General features: G+C 38.7%; 1 protein-coding gene across 4 annotated transcripts in view; it reads left to right on the top strand.

Moving 5' to 3' along the window:
* The window catches only part of map4l (microtubule associated protein 4 like), a 104,243-nt gene extending 89,447 nt beyond the window's left edge, over nucleotides 1–14,796 (top strand). For 3 of the 4 annotated variants that reach the window (XM_037084849.1, XM_037084847.1, XM_037084850.1), the window contains 5 exons: nucleotides 1,461–1,553; nucleotides 3,994–4,075; nucleotides 4,156–4,265; nucleotides 4,557–4,716; nucleotides 7,946–14,796. In XM_037084849.1, coding sequence (XP_036940744.1) covers nucleotides 1,461–1,553; nucleotides 3,994–4,075; nucleotides 4,156–4,265; nucleotides 4,557–4,716; nucleotides 7,946–7,950 — 450 coding nt within the window. In that variant the 3' untranslated portion in view covers nucleotides 7,951–14,796. The remainder of the gene's footprint in view (nucleotides 1–1,460; nucleotides 1,554–3,993; nucleotides 4,076–4,155; nucleotides 4,266–4,556; nucleotides 4,717–7,945) is intronic. The other variant, XM_037084848.1, reaches the window with a different exon arrangement.
* Nucleotides 14,797–17,379: the final 2,583 nt, after the last annotated feature.

Below are 17,379 nucleotides of genomic sequence, written 5' to 3'. Positions count from 1 at the left end.
TTCTGTCTAGATGCTCGCGTTAGTGCTTCTGAGGCAGGCGTGCATGATGGTGGTCACTGTATACTTGTGGCATCAAAACCTAACTGAAGGCACATTTTGTGAATATATGCTTTATGCATTTCTCCATGGATTGAGTGTTTTGATACTTTCACAGTGTTTAGAAAGATAGATAGATAAATAAAAATAAATATATGAAATAATATATAAATAATATACATATAATAATATATAAGATATAATGTAAATATAAAATATAAAGTCTGATGCAGCAGGTAGGAATTATTTCCTGTGCCGTTCCTTTAGGCAGCGGGATTGGAAGAGTCTGTTGGATTGGATTTATTTAGTACATAGACCTTGCTCTCCTGCTCTTAAAACAAAACTACACAAATTCACATGTACATCCAGTCTAATGGCACTGCTGAACTGCATGTCATTTAAATCCTAATTGATCTCAATTAATTCCTAGTTTTTGTATTTATTGTATTTTTTATGTCCCTTTTAGACCCAATTTGATGTAATTTTTTAATCCAGTCATTCTTCTTATGTTGTGAAGTGTTAATGCTTTTGGTGTCTTTGCGGTAGAAGCCTTTGCTACAAAATTATTTTCCCATTGAAGAGAACATTGAAATTTGAACTATCAAAGGGATCAATTCAAGAAATGCTGCAAATGTTTTTTTTCATCATCATTGAACACTAAGATTTGACCACTTGGCAAAACTCTCCAAATCTCTGAGTATTGAAAATGCAGGCGTCCTGGCCAACCAAACCATGCAACATTTACTCAGAGGTTGTGCTTCAGACATTTTTCCTGAAACCGTCAGACTGTCTGCAGGGTAAAACAACCGGCTGATAAAACCTAAAAGAAGCATCTTTTGTCTTCCATACTTCTTTATTAGTCGCTTGCAGTTGCTTCTTTGCTTAGAACAGCATGTGTTAACACAAAATCCCTGTCTTGTTTGATATTGTGTTGCATGTGCTCTGTCACCTATTCCAGTGTTTGTCCTGTGCTAGATCAGTTTTGGTTAATGCAGTTTATGGAAGCGCTATGTTGTTATTCAGTCAGTATCCTCATCTTTTGGTACTTTGGCATTTTTTTTCGTTGGTAACTTTTTCAATAAGGAATGTGTCCGATTAGTGACACCCTCAGTATGAATCGCAGTAATTTTTTTGATTAATTCTCCAAAACTAGTTTTACAGTGCCATGCTGTGACTAGGTTATTACATAATGCAGACTGAACAAATGTAATGTATAGGAGGAGTCATTTGATTTGAATGACAGTATCTCTTCCATACTTACAGAGCAAGGGTACTCTGTTTCCTGTTAACTAAAGCCGCCAGCTGATCTGCTCTTCTCTGTTGCTTTTGTTTGTCTGTCATGCCTTTCTTTTTTTCTTTCTTTCCTTTCCCTCTCTATCTCCTCACTCCCTGGCTTGTCTGTGTGTCTGCCTGCCTGTCTTTAGGTTCAGATAGTGCACAAAAAGCTGGACTTCAGCCATGTCACGTCTCGCTGTGGCTCCAAGGACAATATCAAACATGTCCCTGGAGGTGGCAATGTAAGTACTGCTGGAGCTGGAGGCAGACTCTGGTCAGAGTGGATGCATATCATTGTTTAGCTAATTTAGCCTCTTTCCAGCTGTCTTGCTCAAAATCACGATCAATTGGAGACTGCATTTGTAACCCAGCCACAAAACGATCTGATTTGTTATGAAGGGATTAGAGAGGAATTTGGATGCATATTATATGTTACATCTGACTGGGCTCTACACAGAAACAGACAGTTCTTAAGCCTTTATCACTTGACCTTACTGGATTGTTATAATACTCTTAATCAAACCACCATTATTTATTCTTTACTCTTGTTTAAGTAATCATGTGAGATCTGATACTTACTGGAAAGAAATGAAATCAGTCTGACTTGTGAATCTCTAAACTGTGTCAAAATTAGATTCAGATTTGAGTGTTTTCTTTTTTTTTTTTTTGTTTTGCTGGAATCAATCGGTTGTTCAACTACAGCAACATTTTCTTAATATCAAACATTCACATGAATTGTGACAAGTGAAAGTGACGAGCACACTCATGGCTCCCTCTATTTGCTTTTTGGATTGCTGTCACTTAAGTGAAGTGACCACAGGTCCTCCTGCCCACCCTTCCAGATGTTGCTCCCATCTGCTCCAAACACCAGTTGCACAATTATATTCCATCTCTGGGCTGCTCACACAATCACCACTCTGCTGTTTCAGATCAAATAATCAAAGTGTGAAAGGTATTGTGGAAATGGTTGCTGTCCAAGTATTGGCATCATATAAAGTCGAACCTGGACTGATGCACAGATTTCACAATATCAGCTTTGTGGACTCAGAAATAAGCCCTTCTGGGTCACTCCCATCAATTTAAACCATAGTCATGACATAACATATTATGTACGGAAATCTTAATCATTGCGAAAACCTTTCATGCAAAAAAATTAGATGATATAATATGGAATGATCTTATGAAAGGCATTCCTCTTTAAATCTAATATCATCATGTAATTATGTCCAGTCATGCTACAGTATAAAAAGTCACACCAATACTTCTGTACCATTCTACTATTATTATTAAGCTACTTATTTCAATCTTGTCTTAGTCTTACCCACTTTATGCCTGCCTTAATTACATTAGGCACAATACTTTTATGTATTGTTGTTTTACAGGTAAGACTAAATGTAAAACAACAAATGTACAAGCAACATATTCTCACTCCTAAATCATTACAAAATACAGCAGTTTGGTTAGAGGTTTAAAGCTTGAAGGGCTCTGCAGCTCAGTTAGCAATAATATTTAATTTGCAATGTGCAGTTAGACTTTCAGAATTAAGTTTGCATATGTTATGACTTTAAGTCTGTCATTATCAATGCCAAACAGTTGAGGTTTACGCTCCAAAACTACAAGGTTTTGAAAAAAAAAATCTTTAGGTTTAATGTTAGATAACTATGTTTAGTCTTGCAAGTCATATACATGTTATCAAAGTCATGTTATTATTAACTTACCTACCATCCCCCAGACCTGGACTTTTCTGACCACTGACCAGGCTGCTGTACTGACACGTTGAGAGTGAGAACAGGCTGTTACAACATATGGTAAAAGTGTGTTTCAAAGCATGGTTCACATAAAGTAAGCAAATACCAACTAATATAGTCCTATAAGGTATGAGGACTATAGTACAAGTTTATAACTTTATATAACACATTTTAAAGCTGCATTTGTTGAAACCTTTTTAAATCAACATTAATATAAAAAGAATTGAACTGAAAATATTGGTTTTCATCGGTTTAAAATGGCAAATGAGTATTCCAGTTGGCATGTTAAGAACTGAAAATATCATAATAATAAAAACATTTTGTTTATATTATAGAACTAGGTCACTAATATGTTATCCTGTCGAACAGCTTCTAATGAGGCCGGACTGTAATATAAATAAGGCAATAAAAAAAAGTTTAACTCTACTGAGGGTCACTGTCTGTCATCAAATTTGTAAGTACGATTGAGCTTATCACACACTGTCAGGCCGTTCTCCAGGTCCTAAACGCCATCAGTGCCAGCTGCTGTCAGACTAATCAGGATCACTCATTAAACACACATTGTCATACTCTCAGCCCTCCACCATCCTACAATTACAGCCTTTTCTGATTTATCCATAAATGGAGCATCATTTACCAGTCTAACAAAATAAGAAGGCACTTTCAGTTACAATAAAACAGGTCAAAGTCCGTAGTGAAGTATGGGTATGGAGCCCAGCATTTGCTATGATCCTTTCATTCTCTAACATACCTCTTTTACTGTTCCAAATCTCATCCTCTCTGTAAATGCAGCAAGTGCATCATAATGGATGACATTCATTTTCTTCAGTGGATAGAATGGATACTGAAAAAAAAATGTCCATTGTACTGGATGTGGCATCTTTCTTAGCTAGTATATAAGGAGGCAACATTATATTTATCTCCTCGTCCCCAGGTGCAGATCCTGAATAAGAAGGTCGATGTTAGCAAGGTCACGTCCAAATGTGGCTCCAAGGACAACATGAAATATAAGCCAGGTAAGTTTCAAAACTTCTATCTACCTCTTTTTTCCTATCTTTAGTCCAAGCTGGTCCCATACTTCCTTTTTTCTTTTTAGGTGGGGGTGATGTGAAGATTGACTCCAATAAACCGAACATTAAAACTAAGTCTAAGGTTGGTTCCATGGACAATGTTGGGCAAGGCAACGGACAAGCCAATGGACACAAGGTTAAAATTAAAAACGGACATTATATTATATATATATTATATAATATTATCAGTAAACAGACAGTGAACTGGTTCTGCTTAGTCATTGTGCTTTACTGGCTGGCACCACTAGATGGTGTGGTAGCATGATGTACATTACCAAAAAGTGTGTGTGTGTGTGTGTGTGTGTGTGTGTGTGTGTGTGTGTGTGTGTGTGTGTGTGTGTGTGTGTGTGTGTGTGTGTGTGTGTGTGTGTGTGTGTGTGCGGTGTGTATGTGTCTGCCTGCTCTCGGTGTCTATATCTGGCTACAGGAGGAGAAAACAGAGGAGAAGGTGTCTTTACTCCCAGGTGGAACAACAGCACCAGGAGGTGTTGCTAAGGAGAATGGGGTGAAGGAGCCTACAACTACTCCTTTTGGAGGAGACGGACTCAGAGAGCCCCTGAGCATAGACAAACGCATCACTGAGACAAGTGGGTAAACACAACACAAATAGATCTATCAGATTTAAAGCACTGAAGTGTGTGTCTGTTATTGTTGTCAACTGACCATTAGTTAAGCCCCATTGCTCCCATTATTTTCTTATTTACATTAACTATACTTCCAAAGCTTGCAGGTCAGATTGACAATGGTGGCAGAATTACCACCATATTCACTTGTGAAAGTGGTAAGTAGCTGGAAATTAAGCAGGCTGACGCGATGGATTTTTATATTATGCTCAAATATGGAGGCTAAAGCAAGGTCTACATGTCTTAGAGTCAGCATTCTCACCACCTGCTGATCGAGGCCAATGTAAAATAAATGGAAATTGGAGAGAAGCATTGTTCTTGTATTTATCAAGTAGTGATAATATAAATGTACTTGAAATGTTATTTGTTCTAACATAATCTTAGGCTGAAAGGGACTTGAGACTTGACCTGGACTTTCAATTTGGGACCCGTGAACAATTCTTCCCTCTCTCCTTCCCTCCCATTTCACAAGCAGGCAGCCACTATTGATGACATGTGCTGCAGCGACACAAACACAATGGCGAGTGTATCGGAAGCTGCTGTGCTGTTCGATTAGCCAAATGCAACATCTATGTAATCACAATAACGGATGCATGATCGACCATGCCAAACTTTATTAGGCATCTGAAGACATACCCAGATAGGTCAGGTAGTCAGTTGTTAAAGTTAACGTTAGCATCTCTGGAAGGTTACCAACATGTTTAGTGCAAAAACTGATCAATGCTAGTATTGTATGCTTATAGATAAAGGAGTCATTATAAACCAGTATAAATTCCTTAGCTAAAGTTATGCAGTATTCTAAGCAGACAGAATGGTTTGAAATGACAGAACACTCATTACACCATGAGAGACTTGAGACTTAACTCAGATTTGTGACCAAAGACTTTAGGTTTGACATCTCTGGGAATAACCACTGAGTTCTGTTATTAAACGTAACACTGTCTGATGCTAACTTGCTGGAGTTACTGGAATGTTAACGTCCTTAAACTAAAGACTAGAACAGAACTGCTTGGTTCCTCTAAACTGTGTATCTAAAGTGAAGTTAACATGCTAACCAGCTAGCCCTGGCCCGTCCGGTCTCATAATACCATGTTGCACCTCAAGAGGGGATAGTCTGATGGTATGGCCATGCACAGTTTCAGCTGGGAGATGTTTGCTACATGAAATGGGCTCTCCTAGCCTTAGGTTTAATTAAAAAAACAAAAAACAAATGAACTCACAAAATGTCAAGAAAAAAAATACTATATATCTAATAATATATGCTACTATATACATTATACTTTATCTATTCATCTACCTTCTGAATTCAGGTTTCTCACTTTTGCTAAACTCAGAAGAGCTTAATTTCCTTGTTTACTGGTCGTAACACACACTTCATTTGAACTCAGCTCCACTCAGCAAAATAAAACTCACCAGAGCAGTCGTGGTTTGTCTTTCCACAGTCACCTGGTTTGGTCAAAATAAATACCCAGCTCTGGAGTAAGATGCGAAAATATTCCATATCTATTGGCTGTTTTTGCCCACTGCTGATGTCTGACTCCCTTTCGCTCCTCACCTGTTTCATGCATCTCCTGTCCACACCCCTCGTCCACAAGGTCATAGTTTTGGTCAGAGTTGCTATTAAAGTGGCAATCTCAAAGAATTCCGGATGCGACAGTTGGCAGCTCTGCCATGCCTCCATAACAACGCCACATGAAAGCAAAAAGAGTAGGATGCCTTCTGAGACAGTAATAATAACACTTATAAATGAATAAAAAGTGGTTGCTATAAAAGTAATGTTATGTACAGACTAGGGTCGGGCCATGTCTGCTGACCTGGCATATGACCATATCTACAGTGAAACATCCTGATGGACGATGACATCTTTGTTTATGAATTTGAGGCAGCATGTCCCCTCAGTGTTGGTGTAAGGCAGCAGTTGCGTATTAGCTCACCACTGTAGCCTCTGCTGTTTTCTACTGTTCTTCTATCATCAAAATCATCCGTGTCTCCTTACCACATGTTCATAACTTAGCTTTGTTCGGCCTCATATGCAAAAAGTAACATTGGCCAACTAGCATAAACTAGTATAAAGAGAACGGTACAACATATCTCAACAACTCTTGCCCTGCCACTTTTTTGTGCTCTCTAGTGGGAAGCCTTCTAAATCACAATGTTACGATGGCCAGGGATTAGCAGTCCATGGCTGTCAGTCATTGGTCCAACCCTAGTACATACTTATTTATTGTCTACTATTAGGCTGACTTATTCCGGCCATTATGATACAAACCACCTCCTCTCTCTGGTTGACCGTTCCAGTGTCCAGCCATGTTCCGTGAGAGGCTTCTGAACCCAGATGAGCTAGCCCAGCTGCCTGTCGTGACTCTCCCTGCAACTGAGTTAATTAGCTAGCTACAGCCAAGGAAAGCTAGCAAATACTTGTTGGTTACTCTGCTGATGTGCTATCTTCTATAGTTTTGGAGCCACCTTTGAATTATGGCAATATTTTCAAAATACCCCAGTATATAGTTGGCTAATTTGGAAAGAATGGTGAAGCTTATTTTAGACATGATAAACACGCTCTTTAATCGATTCCTTACACTTTTTCTCTTGTGATTTTGATTTTTGAAATATGAGAAAGACACTTCCCTTCAAACTCTTCAGACGCCAAGTATTGCTCTTGATGTGGCCTAATGTATACCACTTCAGCATGTATATAAATCCAAAGCATAACAGGCCTGACTTGTCTGTTATGGTTTGCTAAGCAATGATTGGAAAAAAAATGTATTTCAGGTCAATTATTGAGACAAATGACACTAAATAAATGGAAATATCTGGGATGTCTGTTTGGAGTAGAGTGGTAAAAATAGTAGACTCTTTGCTTCAAAATGAAATTATTCAGAGATCTAAAGAGTAAAGAATTAGTCAGTCTTAGTAGATAATTTCATCTCTGGTGCTGCAGCTGGCCTCCACACATCAGAGAGACAACAGACTACTGCCACCTGATGCTGCTGCCAAACTCAGCCTAATTGATGGATGGTTGTGGTGCTAATACAATAAAAGACAGGGATGTTTTATCATTTGTCCTGTAAATCCAATAAACCAAACCCAGACAGTATCAGGTTTACACCACCTGGCAAAAGTTTAACTCTCTTTCTCTTTCTTTCTGGTAGTTAGTTTTCCTTTCTTTAATCCAGTTTATTCCCCTCCACAGATTGAGTCCCAATGACCTGTAGATTGTGGTGGGAGACATGTGGCACCTGCCGACCCGCCAATCAACCAACCAACCGACCTACCACGGCGCAGTCACCTCCCTCTGGCCCCGCTCTTCATCTTGCCCACCGCAGCACCGGACTGACCAATTGCCTCTCAGTGTTTCTCTGGGGTCCGCCAGCCAGCTTCCTGCTACCAACCCTGACCTTTGACCTGTCAGTGCCCTTGGGTTGACCTTTGGCCCTGCCTACCACAGAGAAGACAAGTATACTGAGCATAGCCAGTTTATAGAACATGCACAATAGAATATTTCCACACTTATAACGCAAAGATCCTGTCCCAAATCCCCTCTCACATACCTACAATTCAAAACCACGTAGATCTTCCAAACTTGTTAAAACACATTCGCTAAGACTACTATTTGCTTCTGATCCATCCCTGGTCCATTCCCACTCCAAGCCTCAGACAGCACTAACCAGCTGAGGCCCAGCCTCCCAGTTGCCAGCAATTCCTTCCAAATCTGCAGTATCTACAACACTGCACGTTCTCTCATTATTTAGGTAATTCTACAGCTCACTCATTAAACAATATCTCCAACTACAATTCTTGGTATCAATGCACCAGCTCGTCTCCCCCTAATATTAAAAGGAAGCTTCTTATCATGGACTATTAATGTCATGATGCTCACAATTAGCAGTGAAGGCACATGTACAGTTAAGAGGAAACATTTGGAGAGATCAGTAAAGACAACTAAAGATAGAGGTTAAAATTACTGGAGGAGGTCAGTTCAGATAATTAAGATGTCAGACAATTTTGGTGGTTTCATTCATAGAGGCAAAAGTCATAATGGGCCAGTTTTTGTTTTCATTAAGTTCTAGTCAGTGAACTTTTGACCAGTAACCCAACGTCTTAACTGTGCTGTCCTTTGAGGAATCAGAAAGCACGAGTCCAGAATGTCTGAAGCTGTCGTAGCTAAACAGCTGCAATACATAATTTATTCCTATTTACCCACCTTTGCTGGAGCAAAAAAGGAATGGTTGCAGAAAGTTATGAGACACGTATTGTGTGAACATATTCTCCAATTAGCAACTGTGCTAGCAATGTTATAAACTGTCAAATAGCAGGCTATCTTAAAGTGGTATGACACCTCTTTATTAAGTGATTAAAATAATGTACAATCCTAAGAGACAAAATGCCAGGGGAAGTGAACAGCATCGTGAAGACAATATGGAAAAATCCTCAGAGCTTCTTAGGGTCTTAACAGTTAGCTATAGTAGTTTACCAGTGAGCTCTGCTATTAGTCCTTATGTCACCAAGCTACATAGAGCATAGCATAGTTCTGGAAGATGCACAAGTGAAATTGATCATGCCACTTGCTGGTGTGAGTGGGTCTTAATTCACTACAATACAATATTTTTCATCCGTCATTTGAATCCCCATTAGCTTCCACAAAGTAGTCGGTACTTTCTGCAACACGATAGCTTGAATCCTTCTCAGTACATCAGGGTATGCACACAAGTCTGTAGAATATATTACCCACCACTGGAGATATTGAGTGTAACAGCACTGTTTAATGCTACTTGTTGAACCTGTAACACACTGGTTTGGATCACATGGTCTTAGCGCAGATTCATAAACCACTATGGATGCAGCCCCATTCAGGTTGGGTTGATGAAAGTATTTTAAAAAATGACAAAAAAAAAAAGCTTCTAAACAACCAAGCTATCTCAATGTGACACTTACAAACCCTTGACATATATCTCTGAATAAACTTACATACTCATATCTCAGTATTGCATAAAGTTTGAGGGCAGTAGACCCTTTAGTCTTTTTCAATAAGACTATTTCTGTCGCAAAACATTCAACCTGGTTCTCTTGCACCATAATTCTTTGGTTCCTACACTGTCTAATAGCTTAATCCCAAACCTCCCACGAATCCCACAATGCCACTCAAGCGTCATAGACTCTTGACCTGAGCAGTCATCCTGAGCCGTGTCTAGCATTTACAGTTCACATGTGGCTATTAGAGACAGATAGACACAAGCACCTTCCTCCTCTTGGAATCCACTCTGTGAGACCTGTCAACTTTCTTCATACACAAACACACTTGCACAGAAGCACAGATATTTACAGGAACGCACACACATGCTTGTTGGTGTGCATGAATACATACACACAGACAAACACACACATAAACAAATGAGCACCCTAAAATAAAAACTAAATGCTGTTCATAGCCGCATTTCTCTGTTCTAGACGGAAATCAACTCTTTGCTGTGTTTTGGTGGTCTATGCTGATATTTCTAAAAACAGTGATGAGCTGTGTTGGTGTGTTGTTCCTATCATAGTTATTGTCGGACATTTTCACCATAGGCTGACCTCATCCTGCCTCTGTCTTGTCTTGTTTCCTCGACTTGTGTGTCACCCCAACTCTCTGGCAGCAATACAGTGATCTTAGCTGGGTATACTTCCTGTTACCCACGCATGCACACGACATACAGACAGAGAGGGATGGACAGAGACAGGGAGCAACCAATGGTTAACAGGTAGTTAAGAGAGGAACAAGTTTGCTTGCTGGAACAATTTTCAATCAAAGAGAATAATGTTACATTCATGGCAAGTCTGAAGTAGGCAAATTCTTTGTAACTTATTAGTGATTTTGAGCTACGTAGCAAGCTGCTTTGACAACTGCAGAGTAGCATATGGTCTGTCCAAGCTATCTATATCTCTGGCATACATTGACTCATCACCTGTAATGTAAATAGATGGAAGGAAATTGCTTTTTAATGCTTTTTTCACATTTTTGTTCAGCATTTTTCTTGTTTTTTGTTTTATTGAGGTTATCACTGGCTATATCAAACAACAACAAAAAATAAAGTCAAACATTTTAAGCATCATTTTACTACACTGGACAGCAGGAACTGCCCATTGCCAAAATACCATGAAAGAAGCAGTATTTCAGCAAAGCAGAACCAAGAAGGGCCTGCAGATACTCTGGTCTGGATCATCTTCTGGGGCTAGAGGTTGTATTTCTAGTGAAAAAAAATCTGTTTTTGTAAAATAGAGATCCTCATTTTAAGCGATAAAAACTAGTTTATTTTATTTTCTTTAGCACTGTAGTTCACTCAGAAATTCTAAATCAGTGGTTGACGAGTGAAAAACCAGTGCATATTATTTTAGGAAATCACCTAAATTCAGTTTTGGCACTTACTTTAAAACAACACTGTGATGTGACTATGATTTACAGACCAAAAGCATTGTTATGTGTCACACCAGTAAAATTAGTAGAATTCGCCATCTTATCATAGAAAGCTCTGTCTACTCACTGTAATTCTATGCATTGTGCATTTAAGAATGCTTGGTTGGTCTCTGCTGAAACTATGAAGGATTACTGACGTGTTTGTGGGTTTTTGCCGTAGTTGTCAGATGTGTGAAGTGTTGCTACTGCATCCATCCTGTAGAGAGTGCTGCTTAGCCTCTGGAACACTGAGAGTCTGGCTCTGAGATTTAACAAAGGCTTACTGAGAAACCTTACATCACCAAAAGCTTCAGTAGATTTACATACAGTTCACATTTGAACCAGCTTCACTGACCACACTATATTATTGTCTCTGGAATACTAAATACATTCAAAATCATATTAATGATGTGTAGTTCCCCATAAAACTCAAACGTCTTGTGCACTTTGAACACAGTCTTGTTCATTCATTGATGCAGTGAAGTGATATTAAAGTTGCTTTACTGTATATTGGTAAAACATTGTCAACTGTGTAGTGTACATGTGAGCTTTGGGAGCAAAACAGTCTTGGTAGTTAGATAGTAATGATAATCAAAGAGCAAGTGATCAACAACAAAGTCTAGCCAACTCAAAGTAACATGTAAACATATTTAATATTGTACTATTCCCTCCAAATCATCCACATGAGTTGCCTCAAAGCGAAACACAATATGTGACATTTGTGTGGGTCATATGTAAAGACGATAATGTGAATCTTTCTTCAAGAATAGAAGAATGAAGGGATGAAAGCACTTTGATAGGTGTAGACAGTGGTTTGTGTATATAAAATAGGAACAAGTTGTAGTCTTAATATGTATGTTACCATATGACAGGATGACCTGATGTTGTGTATCTTAGATGACACAGCGGTGCCCGTTAATCTTGGTCAGATTTGAGGATTGGAGTGGATTTTAGTGGTCATCAGTGTTGTACTGTTGGCTGTGATGGTTTAACACTCAACTCTCCAGTTTGTCCTCATGTTGTACCTGTCAACATTCACTGGTTATTACTGTCTGATCAAGCTACAAAGTCACATTTCCCTAGTGGGCAAGGACCATTCTGAGCTTTGAGGAGCCTTATTTGGCACTTTTTAAGAGGACCAGCATCAAAACTGCTTCTGCAGACTGTTTTGTCAAGTTGAATTTCAACCCTTTTGCATACAGTATTTTAAATAATTATAAATGATTTTCATTATCCTCAAACAGTGGGAACTTGAAGTTCTGCATCGTTAATTCATTTCAGTGGGAAGTATCCAAACCTGTGAAGTTTATTATGCAACCTGTAAAATAGACAAGATGATGCACTTTGCATGCAACAATTCTGAAAGATTAAAAGCATGGTTTTTGTTTAGACAGCACGTGAATGACATTAGCCAGAAAAGCTAACATGTTTTTGAAAAAGATACTTATGATGATTTTGATTTATGGATTTACAGGCAACATAGTTAGTTTGTATAACTATATACAATATGTGTGATTTAAGACACATCATAATGAAAAAAAACAAAAACAAAACATTTTAACTGATATCTTTTATAAAGTCTTGAATAACCAAAATTAAAGGTTCATTTTGAAAAGAAAAATTCAAATTGATATTGGCCAAATTGACGTTATCACATTTTAAAAAGTCAATATTTGTATCGGCTTTAAAAATTCACACTACTTGGCATACTTTATAGCATACAGTATGCCAAGTAGTGTGAATTAGCATACAGTGTATGCTAAAGCAGTGGCAGGGAGAGCTATGTAGTAAAGGTAATTATGTTTCCAGTATACCCTAGAATGTTCAGTAAGGACCACTTACCTCTTAAAGTTAAGATGCAATTTAACCACAGAGGGCATGTCTAGGTTTCTGACTATATTCATGCTTTTAGTACTCATAGTTAACGTTGTAGCTCTGCAGCTTGGACAAATGGTAATAACCAGATTTACTCGGATGCCCATTCACAACCCTTTGATTCCCCAGTTATTGTGCTTGAATACCACCCTTCCACTAGTATCTCACACTGTCCCTTGTATATAGTTTCCACCATGTTTTTATCACTCCAGAAGTAACTCAAATAAATAAGAATCTAAAGAAAAAAAAGACCAAAAAAATCTTACTTCATAGCAGGGTGTTGTGGATGTTGACAGATGAGCTTTCATGTTCCTAAAACTCTTACCATAAAGGTTAATAATGGTATTATAATTATAAGGTTGAAAGCATAAGAAAGGAAAGGTGTACTTTTCCTTCTCAGTGTCTGCCTTTTTTCTTCCAAGAAAAGGGCTGCTGAAGTTTCAAGAATGTTTTTAAAATGTATTAAAGATGCAAGATTATGAATACATGTATGAGGTTTGTTTCTGTTCCATTTGGGAAGATAGATCATATATGGAAACACTGTTTACCGCATTCAAACTGACAGGCAGGAAGGGAGGCAGTGTGTGTCGGGTTTTGTATGGTCCAATACAGTAAGTGACTGTGCAGAGGCATTACAGAAGGAAAACCTGAAATCAGAAAACATGGTGACATCCCTCTGAATGTTTTGGCAAACCTGAGTTTATCTAAACAGAAGGAAACAATCTGATTGGTTTCCACCTTGGTTTGAAAAGCACCACGGTGCATGTGACATCTGACACACACTGGTCGGCCTTTTCTCCTGCCTTCCACCACCCCCCTCTTCGATTAACCAGACTTAGTCTTTTGGCATGTGGTAGAAAGTAATGTTCTGTATTAGACAGCTCCTATATAGACACCTTGACATACCTACCAACACTGGGCTGAATTTAGGAAAGTTTTGGACCAAATTATCCTCTCAGTGTCAATAACAAAGTCTGACAATAATGGAAACATTTGGCCTAAATTGCCTACAAAAAAAGCATAGGATACATCAATTAATGTTAAGTTCAAACATAAATTAAGTAGAAAAACTTAAACTAAACATAAACTTTTCCTGAAAGAGAGGTGGCTAACTGCCTGAAATGTAACTGGGAAAAAGGGTAAATCCAGGATAAACGGGAGTGTTGGTAGATATGCACCTGGAGCCCTTAGCTGTGTCTCCCACCTACAGAGGCTCTTCAGCACCACAGCACTTGAAAGTAGCGAGTTCTCCTTAACCACATATAAACAGCAACTACCAGATGCTTGTCTAGTAAAACCAATAACCATTTGTGTTAATCATTCCAAGAAAGCACAACATTATGACTCTGTGCTGTTTTGTACACATGAAGTATTATATTAGTTCAATTTATTAGAGAGTTTCTGTTTATATGAATCAAATGTGGTCATACCTTTTGCGATGTGCAATTCCGTCATTACAAATTGAAAGGAAACAAGCAAAATAATCTACTCTCCAGTACTGTGGAGTTGATCCACTGTAGTGTGTGCTGTATTATTCTTTAGGGCACAACACCATTGCAAGAGCATGCAGAAGACAATAAACTAACTCCTGGTTGTTAGAGGCATCAGTCCTGTTAGATAGAGCTCATCTTCCCCTCCAACTCTGAATATTTGGTATGAAAGAGATGTTCATTGTGATTAATTGTTAACCAGTGATGTGAATAATAATCATTCAATAAAAAGATGAGCAAAGCACAGTGTCACAGGTGTGTCATTTCCTCTGCTTTCATTTCATTTTATGTGTTTTTTATGTACTAATGTAGTGTATTTTGGTTGACTTTTCTGTTAACAAGACATAACAACAGTTAACCCAAACTATACAATCTTGAATATGAACATGTTTGAAAATCATTTTACATGAAATGTAAAGTGCACAGCCAGCAGTGATCTCTATTTTCTTGTAGTGTGGTACTTATTGACTAGAGGGCATAAGGCTATCACTTGGATTGATGTGTGCCTTTAACGGCAGTTCCTGATTGATAATTCTGACTCAATCCAAATTGTTTTTGGTACCCGTTCAATGGATTTTGTGCCTCAGTGATGATGATGCATGTGCTGGTGATTAATCACTCATGGCCCCAAAAAGTAGATCTCAACATCCTTCTTCAATCCATCATTGTTTTCAAATTGCACCTCTATATGTAGAAATATGATAAATCTGTTCATGAATTTGCAGCTTTTCTTTTTATGTTCATGCATCCCCTCCTCTTTCACTGAAGTTGCAGGTGTGGAAGTATTTTGGATTTCCAGTGAGTTATATTGACAATGTTTGCATTGTTGACAAAAATGCTGCAGTTTGTAAGCTCTGCAGAAACTAGATGGCAGGTTATTTTGTTTAAGTTTCCAATTGACTGAAGATATAAGTTATTGTTACATTATGTAGTTAATAAATGTTTTAAATTTAACAATGTAATGTGGTCACTGTTAACAAAGATTAGATATTATATTGCTTAAAAGTCTAGTCTAAAAATGGCATAGCAAAAATAAATGTAAAAGTGGAGAATCAAATCATGACACCCTTAATATAGAAAAACCTAGAGGAAAAACCTATACATATATGTAAAAACAGTATCCCAAAGGTGTTGTATTGGGTTAAGGTCAGGACTCTGTGCAGGCCAGTCAAGTTCATCCACACCAGACTCTCTCCTCCATGTCTTTATGGACCTGCTTTGTGCACTGGTGCACAGTCATGTTGGAACAGGAAGGGGCCATCCCCAAACTGTTCCTACAAAGTTGGATCATGGAATTGTCCAACATCTCTTGGTAAGGTGAACTATTCAGAATCAAACCATCACATTGCCAGATGGAGAAGCGCGATTTGTCACTCCAGAAAATGCGTCTCCACTGCTCTAGAGTCCAGTGGCGGCGTGCTTTACACCACTGCATCCAAATGCTTTGAATTGCACTTGCTGATGTATGGCTTGGATGCAGCTGCTCAGCCATGGAAACCCATTCCATGGAGCTCTCTAAGCACTGTTCTTGAGCTAATCTGAAGGCCACATGAAGTTTGGAGGTCTGTAGTGATTGACTCTGCAGAAAGTTGGCCTCTGCCCACTATGCGCCTCAGCATCTGCTGACCCTGCGCTGTCATTTTACGTGGCCTACCACTTCATGGCTTAGTTGCTGTCGTTCCCAATCATTTCCACTTTGTTATAATACCACTGACAGTGGTACTTACCAAACTCTGCACACATGTCACATCTGGTGAAAATATTCATGATTCAACATAATTGGATGTTGAATCATAAATGTCACCAAATGTCATGCACATAGATTCATGAAATTTGGTATGCATATGTATCATTACCAGACACGCAACAAACCCTCTAGGACCCATACCCTCAGGAAGTCTGCCATTTTGACTCACCATTGAGAATTTTGCCACCAATTGGTGCCAATTCCTTCACTAATAGTTTAATGAACTCCATCTACAGATTTAACACCACAGATTTCACATTCAGTCAGCATCATCGTCAGACCTTGAAGATGAAAAGTTGTTAAAATATTTTGCTTACACCATCCCTGGCCATAAAGCAAAAGGTCCTTACAAGTCCAACATACTCTTTCCCATCTACACCAAATTGGTCACACATGTAGAGTGTTTTGCTTTGAATACATTTATGCATCAATACTGTGTCATATCCATAGTGCCACATAGAGGACACAGGTTGTTAGCCTCATATCAATCAAACTGACTTTATTTATGTAGCACTTTTTATACAGATACCATGTAGCAAAAAGTGCTTTACACAATAAATGCAGCAAAACAAAGCAGTAAAACCAAGTCACACACATGCGCGCGCACGCACACACACACACACACACACACATTGATACATTTTTGAAAGAGGTGACTGAATCTTACTCTCAGCCATTAGCAGTGTGGACAAACATTGTCAGATTTACATGACATTTACAGGTTATTTTCTCTACATCATACACTACAAAGTGACATAGAATTGATGAGTGATATCTATCTAGTTCAGGCTCAGGTTTGGTTGTTTGTGGCGAGACAGAAAACAGGTAAGCAGAGGTTTCAAAAACACAAGAACAAGTTCAGGTGCGGCTGGCGTTTTCTCACTGTGACTGATTCAAGGATCCAGCAGGGTCTGGTAGGTTGGTCTGGATATATATGCGCGTGCTGATTACAGCAGATGAGCTGCAGGTGTGCTGACCAGAGCTCCAGCGACCAAGCCCACCAGTGGCTTCCAGAGGAAGAGCGGGGGAGAGCACAACACAGAGACAGACACAAAAGCCCAAAATACACCAAGCACACAAGAAGG

This window comes from Acanthopagrus latus, chromosome 21 (genome assembly GCF_904848185.1).
Source record: "Acanthopagrus latus isolate v.2019 chromosome 21, fAcaLat1.1, whole genome shotgun sequence".
Lineage (NCBI taxonomy): Eukaryota > Metazoa > Chordata > Actinopteri > Spariformes > Sparidae > Acanthopagrus > Acanthopagrus latus.
This window is presented reverse-complemented; position numbering and strand designations above follow the sequence as displayed.